The sequence below is a fragment of the Amaranthus tricolor genome, chromosome 7, assembly GCF_026212465.1.
Source record: "Amaranthus tricolor cultivar Red isolate AtriRed21 chromosome 7, ASM2621246v1, whole genome shotgun sequence".
Classification (NCBI taxonomy): domain Eukaryota; kingdom Viridiplantae; phylum Streptophyta; class Magnoliopsida; order Caryophyllales; family Amaranthaceae; genus Amaranthus; species Amaranthus tricolor.
The window spans coordinates 11635526-11648397 of record NC_080053.1 but is presented as its reverse complement, the minus strand read 5'-3'; the positions used below and the strand labels follow the sequence as shown (position 1 = coordinate 11648397).

General features: G+C 34.8%; 2 protein-coding genes across 2 annotated transcripts; both read right to left on the bottom strand.

Annotated features, from left to right (window-relative positions):
- Window positions 1–1399: 1399 nt before the first annotated feature.
- Window positions 1400–8147, bottom strand: LOC130818730 (NADH--cytochrome b5 reductase 1-like). The gene is made up of 9 exons (XM_057684914.1): window positions 7797–8147; window positions 7568–7709; window positions 6677–6767; window positions 6473–6550; window positions 6266–6346; window positions 6081–6170; window positions 3002–3067; window positions 1988–2074; window positions 1400–1872 (listed from the first exon to the last, which is right to left on the bottom strand). The coding sequence occupies exons 1-9, from the start codon at window positions 7903–7905 to the stop codon at window positions 1780–1782; spliced, it is 837 nt and encodes a 278-aa protein (XP_057540897.1). The 5' UTR covers window positions 7906–8147; the 3' UTR covers window positions 1400–1779.
- Window positions 8148–12077: 3930 nt separating this feature from the next.
- On the bottom strand, window positions 12078–12554 carry LOC130818493 (uncharacterized). The gene has a single exon (XM_057684664.1). It carries the CDS (start codon window positions 12552–12554, stop codon window positions 12078–12080), a length of 477 nt encoding a protein of 158 aa, XP_057540647.1.
- Window positions 12555–12872: the final 318 nt, after the last annotated feature.

Sequence of the window (12872 nt, the reverse complement as noted above, 5' to 3'; positions counted from 1 at the left end):
CGACCCATCTGTTCCTTCTTTTCGAGATTTGCTGCTGCCTACTGTTTCGTATATTGCTACCTTAGTTCTCCCTTGCATATATATATATATATATATATATATATATATATATATATATATATATATATATATATATATATATATATATATATATATATATATATATATATATATGTATGTGTATATTGCTGTATGTTGTAGAGAGTAGAGCCTAGTTATAAGCTTGAGCCTCCCATTCTATCCTTACCATACTTAACTTTATTCTTTACTCATGTATAGCTCACACTCAACCTCATTAATGTAACTCTAACATTGTAATGAGCTTTCAAGCTCCTCTATCCTTTAAACATATAATGATACACTAGCCTAGGATGGTTGATGTAGCCTCATAAATGGTAAACCACCTTAAATCATGGTGTTAATGTTTGCATTACTTTTCTTGCTTAAAATCACCTTAATACTTGCATATAACTATGTTTCATTAGTATATCTTCAAGCATAATCATTAATCGTTCTTACCACCTTTAGGCCCATACTTCCGCATTCGTTTGGCTACTCTAACATCATGTAATAAACACATATTTGTTCACCGTTGAGACCCACAAGTAAAATCTCATGGCTTGGTGTGTATTGTTTTGTTAACTAGATAACCATATATTTCTCAAATTCATATATTAAAAAATATTAATAATAATTCATATTTTTAATGGTCTATAAGTGGAGATGTATTTTTATATATCATTATCATCATACTCAGTATATCCCGCCATATAAACACTATGATTAGGGTGAGGGAAATGTATTTTATATTTTGCATAATTAAAAATCAGTTTTTAAAACTTTTTCATTTGTTTCTTAAAAAAAATTAATGTTTTGTATTGAAATCCACCCAAATGGAATGATGTATAGTTTTACATCTCAAACTTTATATGCTACAAAAGTAAAATATATTTTATATAGACTCGATCCACACTTTTTCAGTATACACTAAATAATATTAAATATTTTTCAATAATTGTACTTGTCAAGCAAAAATATCTACTATTTTAATACTTTTTAACATTTATGCACTCTAAAATAGTATGGATCAAATACATATAAAACTTTCTCTCGATCAACTATGTCTGATTTGTTCGACGTATAAGATAAAAGAAATGTCATCAACACATTTGTCGTGCAGGGTGTGTGTCATAATTATTGACTAGTTTGTACTTTGTAATATCTTATACTTCTATTATGTAAAAATTGATGGGGGTTTTAATTTCTCTTCAACTTAATAAGTTATGCAAATGTTCCAATAAAAAGGTTGTTGTAGATACAAGTGAGTACTATAGCATCTAAAATCAACTAGACGGATAGTGACTACGTACTCATAAAGGTTGAAGATTGACCCCACAAATTAACACAAGTCATTTCCGACAAATTTCAATTATACGGTACACCATAAGGCAAGTCATTGAGTACCTTGCGCCATAAGGGTACCCTCTAGAAAGTCCCCATAGAGTATGTACTGGTTTATTAGCATGAAGAAAGGTTAAAAGAAGAGATCACGAACCACAAATACCGTTCTACACTTGTTTTTCAATTCTTTTTTTCAATCGAATGTCGAAAAAGATTACCTAAACGTTAAACGAGCAAATCAAGGATTCAATGACTTGAACCCATCAACCATGACGCCAACATGAATCGTTCTGTCTTTCTGCCAACGTATTGAAGTATTAGATTGCATAAACAATATTCGGTTTAAATGAGAAGCACAATATGACTGGATTATTAAGATCAAAACTGAAACTGCATCTCAGAAGTGTAGCCGAGTTCCTCTAGGTGAGCAGCCATAGCTTTGTTCATTGGTGGAGGGCCGCACCTCAAGATCTATACATTCCATTATTGAACATTAAGGTTCATTGTTTGATATAGGGGAAACTGTACAGAAGTTTTAGTCATCGGGAAAAATTGAGGATCAGGAGAAGCTAGAAATGAGTTATACCTGGATATCGGACGCAGGCGCAGGACAGTGTTCTTTGATCATTTCCTTGCTTACAAATCCAACACCACCCTTCCATCCTTCAGGGGGCTGTAATGTGGACATTGTAGACCAAAAAGGTAAGCCATGAGTTGGTTTAGGTGAGAGGAAAACCATAACATTTATAACATAACCTTTCAATCAGATGGAATCGAAGGTTCCATTTATTAAGATAATAATGAAAAATAGTTCCATATGTAAAAGATGCACGATGATATGGTTTATATAATGGCAAATCAAGTTTAGAAAACTCAGCGGATTAGATCAGAATAAACCATCACACCAAAAAAGACCAGAACAAACCAAAGCAGACAACCTACATCAGACTTCAGCACATAAAGTTCAATATAACAGATTACCTTATTTTGGCTGGATGTAGAGGTGTTCATTCAGGTTATCAGATTGATTTCGAGTTAGGTGTTTCGAATGGGTTTGAAATTGGATTGTGTCATATTGTTTTTTACATAATTGTATTTATTTTTGAATTCCGGTCAAATCGGGTTTGGTTACAAGATCGGGTAAATTTCGGGTCATCGGGTTTATTTTGAACACCTCTAGCTGGAAGGAACAGAGCCTGATACTGTCAAATTTTATCCAGGCCAGTCTATATTGTCAACTAAATGAGGAAAATGGGTGACCAGCTTCAATTCGAGTTTATCTGCTAGGGTCGTATGTGGGTATGTAATCAATTAGATTTACCAATATTAGTCGCATTGATTTATGACTCTTCTTGGGTTATTTCGCATACGGGCCATGTAATTTCAATTAAGTTCAGGATTGGGTTTGGCTATTGGGTATTACTCATGATTCATGAGCACAGAACTTGTGGTAGAGGGATATTGATGAATGGAGCATGTGAGACTAAGCATACTATTCAAGTTATGGCATTAAAATACATTTCAAAGTGATAAGACCATTTCGATTCATTAGCATAAGAACTAAGAAATGAAAGCACTCAGAATGATATATGTTACCAACCTGATTAAGGACATAGTAGATACTGAAACGATCAGGATAATTGTCAGCAAGCCCATCCAATTCTTCCTGCAAATTTAGAATTTCTAGACATCAATGAAACTATCAACAGGACACTCAACCAACCATGTCAAAGGAACAAAGATATGAAAAAAGCACCCAAAAATCACAGAGATTATTGCTATTGTTGAGAGTTTTAGAAAGATGCAGTGAGCTAAGATGTGTAGGCATAGTGCAAAAAAGCAGTTTTCATCAGTCATGGTATGTATTGCAAAACAGCTTCTGCGGTCAAGCTCAGTGGTTTTGCTATCCGTCTACATTTTAGTCATGGTTAGCTCAAAAACCTTTACAATACAGGGATACGGGTGATATTTTTGCACAATGTGTGTTGGTTAAAATGGATGAGTGGACAAATATCCTAAAAGATATAGTTCAAAACGAAGACATAAAAAAGGGCCTTGGAGTCACAAATGTTGAAAATAAAACGAGAGAAAACTATTTACGCTATTTTGATCATGTGAATAAAGATTGAAAATTGTACTAGTTGGAAAAGTAAAAGGTTGGAAGTTTGATGAGTTTAGAAGAGGAAGAGGTGGACCGAGAATACCTGAATAACAAAAATAAAGGATGACATGAAGAAGAGCATATGACAATACAACTAAGAAACAAAAGAACGAGAAGAATGTATGTAGATGTCTAGATGATCATTGAAATTGAATTTCTTACCTGTATGTTTTTATTAGATGGGGCCAAATAGAGTATAATCTTTGTAGCAATGATTTTCCCATGTTAATTTATTTTTTTTGTTCATATAGGGTACCTCATATTGATTGAGATTAAGACTTTGACATTTGTTCATGTGTCAACACATAAAATGGTTGGTAAAAAGAATAGACTAGAAAAGAATTTTGGTTTCTGTAATGCATTTTTATGTCACTCGGTTACTCAGACAAGGGACTTCTTAAAATGAAAAACATCAGGTTAAGAAGACTTTAGCAATTTGTTTGGATTGAGGGAATGGAGGGAAAGTAAGGGAAGGGATTTGGAGGCATATAATTTGTGTGGATTTGAAGGTACTAATTTCCTTAATTTTGTTGATAACGAAATTAGTCGTCTAAAACTCTAAATGTGACAAGATTTTGGAAGGAAAAGCTTATTTCTCTTCCTCTCCCTTCCGTTCCCTCCTAATCAAACAAGGGAGACTCCCCTATTATTTCCTCTACTTTCTTTCCTTTCCCTCCCTTCCCATTCCCTTCTAAATTCTTATCCAAACAAAGTCTATGTGACTTTAATGGCAGCTGATAGGTGGCAATAAACCTTGAAGACTGAAATAGCTTTTTCTAATCACTTTGAGATATGGAGATGTAAAAGCATTATCATAAAGCTAAACATCATGAGCACTTTTCAGATGTTTCGCACCAAAATAACTTAACATATGCCCTTTCATTTAGCAACCTAGTAGTCCTGACTCAAAGTTGACTATACGTTGCCTTTTTGACAAAAAAAAAAATTCTAATAAGACTATAAGTGGTTGATTCTAAGAGTAAGAATGCAACGAAAAGCTAGTCATTCTAGTAAGCATTTAGCATTAGTACTAGACATGTCCAAATGATAGGTAAGATTGGTTTCCTCTTTGGGATAGATCATTGTTGAGTTGGATCGTATTTGGGTTGGTTCTTTTAAGCTTTGGTTCAACTAGGTTTGGGTCAACCCAACAAGTCAAAAGTTCAATTTTTTTTCTAATCATAAAAATGTTCTAAAAAATTTGATTTAACAATTTTTATTTTTATAGATAGTTTCTCAATAAAAATGGACAAGGAAATACTACCTTTCAAGGCATTCACGAGGAAATATTAACTTAAAAATAGAAACTTTACTTGATATATAGTGGGTCTCAACTAAGAAGTGATGACATGAAACAACAAAGTGACGAAATTGGACAATGAGTCAAAATTGTGAGGTTATGATCGAGTTTGACCCACTTTTTTAGATTTTTTAAATCGGCATTTTGGGTTACAAAAGGTCAAATTTCAGGTTAAACCCATTAGTATTCGATCAGGTTTCGAGTTGATGTTGGCTTGGATAAAAAGTTGATACTATTAGATTATGAGGCGACTTTAGTTCACCAAGTATTATGACTTAATTAATTTAATTAATTATGTTTGGTAGTATGGTAGAGAAGAACCCAAATATGCTCTTAGGATTGGTCACGAAATAATATTCATGGTACACAACCTTGAACAATGATCGGATGATGTACACCTTAAGGAGCAAGGTTTCAATCAACCTAGGACAAGTATAAGGAGAATATAGGAGCAATTGGGGACCAAAGGACGCATTGAGAGGCGAAGAATGAAGACGATACTCTGTTGCTTAGTTATGCTCGAATGAGCACTTTTGTTGCTCGAAGTTTTTTGACCCTTGTTGTGTAATTCGTGCCTTACCCTTAACTCGCCTTTAAATACATAATGACCTAGGATATTGTTAGTAAGCCAAAGTCTCATTAAAACCTATCTTGGTTGCCTCATTATTTCTCCTTATTGATGTTTAAGCCTTTCTTTTCCAAAATCACTTCTCCATTGTAAATCCTGTAAAATTTGACCTTTGTCTTTTAAACACATAATCAATACAAGTCTAGCTATGTGTAGATGTAGCCTAAGTTGGGTGAACCACATAATGCTTGGGTTATTTTTGTTTATGCTTTATTGCTCTATTCATCTTTCTTTGGATACTTGTTTTCTTCAATGATTGCACCATAAACTACCCTTCCTTTCCTCAACTCTCCTTCGTGTATTTGACACCTCTGCATCGGTATAGCACCAAATGTTTGAAACATGTTTACTTAGCATGCTACCAAAAAGGCAGTCTATTTCTTTCCAAGTATATTTGACGACCCATCATAAAACTAAAACATATCGACAATACTTTCAACAAAACAACACTTGGAATAACAATGATAATAGATACATGTTATTCAATTTTCAAGATAACGAAAATATGCAAAATATTTACCATAAAAGAATGCTTAGATGATTCAAACTAGTATAATTGTGTTGATGTTATACAAACACTTGCTAATTACCTTCAAAAGAATATCTTCAAATGTCACATTGGCATATATCAAATGTACTTTTGTTTTGTCTTTTGGGTTCTCCAATATGGCTCTCGCCACCTGTATCACACAACAAGAGATTGAAAGTGTCTCATTAAAACAAAATTTATTAATAAGGAACATCTAGTTTGGAAAAAGTGAGCATAAACAAGTACTTGAAACATTGGAGTGATTCCAGATCCTCCAGCAAGCATTCCAAAGGCTCTAACTTGACCAGGCTGGTATCTAAATCGTCCCTATGAAGACGATGAAAAAGAATAAAAAATTCAAGAGTTTTGTCAATGTTGTGATTTATAATATGTTAGTAGCATAGCACAAAAGGTACTTCAGCCAAGACATTTTACAAAGACTAAAGAACACACCTTAGGTCCCTTTACAGCAAGATAGTCACCAACACGCATCTCCCGAAAATGATGAGACATTCGTCCTTGTGGATACATCTACATATAACAAAACCAAGCACAACATTAGCGCTGAGATTCTGTAAATAAAAGCTGCAACACATTATATTATATAGTACGGAAAACGGAGAGTGAAATAAACTGTTAGGAAAAATCACAGCATGCCTTGATGACTAACTCAAAACGTCCAACATCTGAGTCCAATGTCGTTGGAGTGTATGGTTTAATAACTTCTTCGCCTTGACTATCCTTTCCCCTGTTTTGAACACATAAGTATCAGATCATACAACAAATGAAAACAATTGGTGTTGCACTAAGCCAAGTTTGAACAAGACTTCGTAGACATTGTACTAATACCATAGTGTGCTAGGAATTAGGATAGGTGGGTTCGGAGTCAAAGGGGTCATAGAGGAGCCAATTTCGTTTGGTAGGATAAAGATTATCCCATTAATCCGTAATTAATCAAGCAAAAATTTCAAGAGGCTTTTTTTTTTCCTAGCAAATAAAGCATCAATGTATTCCCAAGATAGCATACATGGAAGTCCATCAATATAACGGATGGTTACAATCTCCGTTTTACAAGCAGTACCATTTCCCTTCTAATTTTTGCAAATTTTGGAAGGATTACATTCATTAAAAAGGGAAATATACCCTTTCCAATTATTCTTCCTTTTCCATATTCATCTCAATTTTCATTCCATCAATCCATCACATCATCCCAATATCATTAAGTGACCCCACCTAAGCGGGGTTTGGGAGGGTTTTTGTATGGAACTTTACCCTTATGCCAGCAATCCAACACATTCAATCATCCAAGCAATCCATTCCATTACCCTAGTTCGGGTTGTTTCCAATTTATCATCCCATCAATGGAAAAATTTTCTTCTCAACCATACTATCTTCATAAATGACTAGTGTTTCATACTTGTTATCAAATTTGGTAGGTCAAACTAAGCCTATATAATCTAACCATTGAGAAAAATATGTGGGTAATGTAGTATCAGCCAAAATCCATTATAACTCACCAAAAAGGAAAGCAAAATGTAGAATAAATACCTGCAACTTATGTGTTGACCAATGGGAAGACCCAAAACAGAAGTAGGAGTAGGAAGTTGAAATGTAAACTTAGCCACATTATGACTGATCTGGGTGCGTCTAACAAGCTTAAATTCTTTAAAATTCTCAGGATCCAAACAAACTAAAAAGGGCAAATGGGATTATGAAAAACAATCATTATAAAATACAGATTCAAAAGAGAAATCCAAAAGTCAAATACAAAACAAACCTTTGGGTTTCTTCTTACTGGAAAGGAATACGAGAGCTGTTGCAATAACAGCAATAACTGCTACAGCAATGGCTATCATTTGCATATCAGGAGATTCCAAGAAATCCATTATTTTTTTTCTTCTTTTGAATGAAGAAAGATGGGTAAGAAATTTATAAGGGAAGAATGTAGTTTGGTAATAGAATTGGGGGATTAGGTAGAGATGGATCAACAATCAACAGTTATTGAAGCATTATGGGATTCGGATTTGAATCCTTGGATCTCTCTCAACTCTCACCTACCCTGGTTAGGTATTGAGTTACTTACCACTGCCCAGTGCCCACGAGGGATTTATCATCCCATAACTTGACTTTTCATTCGCTAATGCTTTTCCGTTTGACATATTTGAACGGAGAGATATTTAATTATAATTTTTAAGACATATGTGAGATTTTATTAGATTTGTCTTAATGTATACTTTTTTATTATGTATTTTTTATAATTTTCTATGTTTGTCATAATTTGACTTTTATACATTTTCCGTTTTATATTACTTGTTATATGAAAATACACTATTAATTTATCACTTTTAATATGTGATTAGTTTTTAATACAGATTAGGAAGATGATATTTGATGGAAGAAGAAGAATAATATGCAATTCATTCAATAACCAAGTACAGGAGAAGGCTTCATATATATAAGCCTTTAGAACAAAACAGAATGAAACTTAAAACTAAACTTTAGTAAAGAAAATGATTAACTAAGGTAAGGAATAAAATAACAAGACAAGCAGTAATAAACAATCAATCACTAACTGATGATTGGACTATAATTCATATCCTTATCACCCCCCTCAAGCTTGGGGTGATGTGAGTCATGCCAAGCGTGAATAGTAAATATTTCAGCTGATGAGAAGGAACGATCTTTGTCAAGGCGTTTGCGAGCTGCTCAGTAGTGGGAACATAACGTAGTTCAATGAGACCTTCGAGGACTTTTTCCCTCGTAAAATGGCAATCAATAGCTATGTGTTTAGTGCGATGATGGAGGACAGGATTTTGAGCCATTTGTCGAGTAGACTTGTTGTCGCATTCTAACGTTACAGGTTTTGAATTGGTGACACCAAACTCTTCTAACAATCGCACAATCCATGTAATTTCTGAAGAGAGGGGAATCATTAGACTGTAGTTTGAGATTTAGAAGTAAAGGAGTGACAACTTTTTTGAATGAAGTTATGCCAGAGTCAGCCAAAAGGTCGCTTGTGAATTTACGTTGGCTCAACACAATGCCTGTACCAACATAAGTCACCTCAAACCCAATGAAGTAATTTAATTTGCTGAGATCCTTGATGCCAAATAGGTGATGAGCTTTTGTGGACTGCATCATAGAAATTTTGTCCCTAGTAATGATAATATCGTCAACGTAAACAGCAAGAATAATGATGAAGTCTTTGTCTGCTTTGTGAACACTGAGTAATCGTTTTTGGACTGAGTATATCCTTGGTGAGAGAGCTCAATTGTGAGTTTTGAGAACCATTGCCGGGATGATTGCTTGAGACCGTAGAGAGATTTCTTTAGCTTACAGACCATGTGAGGAGGACAATTCATACCTTCAGGGGCAGTCATATACACGTCTTCATGGAGGTTTCCATGAAGGAAGGAGTTATTCACGTCAAGCTGACACAAAGACCAATTGCAACCAATGGCCAGAGCAATCAGACATCAGACTGTGGTCAAACGAACAACCGGAGAAAAGGTCTCCTGAAAATAAAATCCATGTTTTTGATGATAAACCTTTGCTACGAGTCTGGCTTTATGTCGTTCTAAACTTCCATCAGAACGGAGCTTTACTTTGTATACCCACTTTGAACCGATTGGTTTTTTGCCAGGAGGAAGAGGGACTAAATCCCATGTATTGTTGGTATACAATGCTTGGAGTTCTTTATCCATTGTTGTCTGCCAAACGAGATCCGAAGCTGCATCTTTATATGTCTTTAGCTCATGCCATTGAGATTGCTTGGCTAAGAACACTTGAGAAACATTAGGCAAAGCATCAAAAGAAACAAGATTACATATAAAATCTGATAAGTAAGCAGGAGGTTTATGTTGTCTTGTGGAACGTCTAGGAATGGTATTTTGTGTAGGTGATGCAGGTGAAGAAAAAGGGATATCATGGGTTGTATGTTTTGGAGAATCAGTGTGTGCAGGTGGGTTAATATCAGTAGCATTTCACATGTAGGCATAGTAGCATGTTGTAGGCTTTGGCGTGTAGTTGTTGAAGGATTGGGTAGACTAGGAGGTGTAGTGGGAGCATGTGGCGTGTAGTAGTGTCATGTGGGGTTGTAGGTGAGCTATGTGACGTGTAGGGTAAAGGAACATCACTCAATGTGGTATTTTCAGGAGTAGTACAACTAGGGAGGTAAAATGTAGAAAAAGGAAAAGGCTTTATAGTCTTTTGATGAAACGGAAAGAGCCTTTCATGAAAAGTGACATCCCTAGTAATAAAAAATTTATGAGTGACTAGGTCATATACCTTATATGCTTTATGTGCATAGGGGTATCCAAGAAAAACACATGGATTAGCTCGAGCTGCAAATTCAGCGCGACCATGTTTTAAAGTAGAAACGAAACAAAGACAACCAAGAATCGTAAGTGATTATTATTGGGTGGTGATCCAAAATTTTTTTCATACGGTGAGGTATTATTTAAATATTAAAGAGGAAATTGATTAATAATATACGCAGCACATAAAACACATTCACCCCAAAACTGTGGGGGGATGTGAGATTGGAAATACAAAGCGAGCAGTTTCTAAAAGGTGCTTATATTTTTGTTCCATGACCCCTTTTGTTGTGGGGTATCTCTACAACTACGTTGGTGTTGAATACCGAGTTTAGAATAAAATTAACATATTGCCTTCACATAGTTCCTTGGCATTATCACTACGAACCATTTTAACGTGTGCATTAAATTGAGTGCATATAAATGTAAAAAAATGTTTTATGCATATCAACACAATCAGATTTATGTTTGAGGAAATACAATCAAGTTATTCTACTGAAATTATCCACAATTGTTAAGAAAAAATTACAACCATTATATGTCTTGTGAGGGTAAAGGCCCTATATATATAAATGTAAAAGTTCAAACACACTACTAGTTTTAATGAAACTATCATGAAATGAAAGTCTATGTTGTCTGGATGCTGGGCAAATGGTACAAATCAAAGAATCTTTAATGGTCTTGGCACTAATTTCCGGAAAAAGCACTTGGAGGTTTGAGAAAGGTGCATGTCCTAATCACAAATGCTATAGCTTAGCATGTTCAAGCATATTCTTGGAAGAAACAAGTGTAGTAGTAGGCATACAGGCATGCTTCTTGGAGGGAGTAAAAGGGCTTTGGACCAATGTGTAATACAAGCCTTGGTGTATGTTACCAAGATGCAAAGATGTTTTCATTAAATGATCCTAGAGAAAGCAATTTTGTTGAGAAAAAAAATAGTAACACCCATATCAAAACAAAGCTTATATACGATAAGAGATTATTGAATTTAAATTCAGGGACATAAAGAACATTCTTTAGTAAAATACCATTGAATATTTCTATGGTTCCTTTTTTAGTTACTTTGTGTTGAGTACCATCAGGTGTGGTAATTTTGTGGTGAGCATCAGAAATATAATGCATATTAGTAAACAAGGATAAGTTATTGCATATATGATCAGTAGAGCCATTATCAATAATCCATTTGGTGGTAGAAATATGAGAAATTAGAGAATGAGGACCTGCAAGATTAGCGAAGCTGTCTTGTGGAGAAGTAGCAGAATTCGCATGATTGTTTTTTTCATGACAAGAGAGAAAATTAGTATACTGATCCGGAGTTAATCCAAATGGAGTACCATCGACTGCTGCATAATTGGGTGTACGGTCAATATAAGCATCATGTTGTATAGCTGCTGCATATTTCTTGTTTGAAGGGTGTTTATTGCGATTGGGATAACCATGTAACTTGAAGCAACGACTGATACTATGGCCTAAAATTTTGCAGTGGTCACAAAAATACGTCGGTTTCTTGCCGAAAGTATTGTTCTTGTGCATGGGAGACGGTTTCTATTTATCCGTGATAAATGCCATGGGTTGAATTGAGGTGTGGGTTTTACTAAGATCTTTATGACTCTATTCTTGATTATATTGAGGGTCTAATTTCATCAAGAACATCAAGAGTCTTTGATCCTGTTGAATTTTCTGAAATTGGCGGTGGGATTACAAGTACAAACGGGTAAAGGGCGAAGATCATCAATTTCATCCTATAAAGATTTCCCTCTAGTGAAGTATTCAGCAACACTCATGTTTGGTTCTTGAAAAACAGTAATGAGTTGTTGTAACCGGTAAATCTGAGACGTAGAGGGGTTCCCAAATCTTGCCTCAAGATCCTTCCAAATTTCAAAAGCGGTTTTGAAATACATGATGCTCTTGGCGATGTGTCGTTCTAACGAGGCAATAATCCACCCGGTGACCATGTTATTACACCGGTGCCATGCTCGTTCATCACTGGATCCTACAGCGGGTTTAGGGAGACTTCCATCAGTAAAGGAAATTTTATTTTTTGCGTCGAGAATTGTGATCATCGATCTCTTCCAATCAATATAACATGTGCCATCAAAGACTATGGAAACCAGTTTTGAACTAGCGGAGTTCGAAGGATGCAAATAATAGACACTACTTGGGTTTTGGGCGGGTTCAATAATGGTGTTGGTTTGCCTTGAATCAAGTTGTTGTGCCATGTGGGTTTTGGGTTTAGGAAGAATACAACAATTAAGAATGAAAGGAAGAAGAACCAAGATACAGGTTCTTGAAAGAGAGAAAAAAAAACGGATGAAAAATGGTGGAAAAAAAAACAGGTATCATACCTACTCCGATACCATTTAGGAAGATGATATTTGATGGAAAAAGAAGAATAATATGCAATTCATTCAATAAATCAAGTACAAGAGAAGATTTCATATATATATATAAGGCTTCAGAACAAAAACAAAAATGAAACTTAAAACTAAACTATAGTAAAGAAAATGATTAACTAGGGTAAGGAATAAAATAACAAG

Bases quoted from the DNA above. Each gene is read 5' to 3' on its own strand.
- LOC130818730 (XM_057684914.1), bottom strand. From the start codon at position 7,905: ATGGATTTCTTGGAATCTCCTGATATGCAAATGATAGCCATTGCTGTA. The intron at 6,347-6,472 runs GTGTGTTCTTTA...TCGTCTTCATAG, and splicing joins TTGCTGTAAAGGGACCTAAG to GGACGATTTAGATACCAGCC. The intron at 6,171-6,265 runs GTACTTGTTTAT...TGTGTGATACAG, and splicing joins GAATCACTCCAATGTTTCAA to GTGGCGAGAGCCATATTGGA.
- LOC130818493 (XM_057684664.1), bottom strand. From the start codon at position 12,554: ATGGCACAACAACTTGATTCAAGGCAAACCAACACCATTATTGAACCC.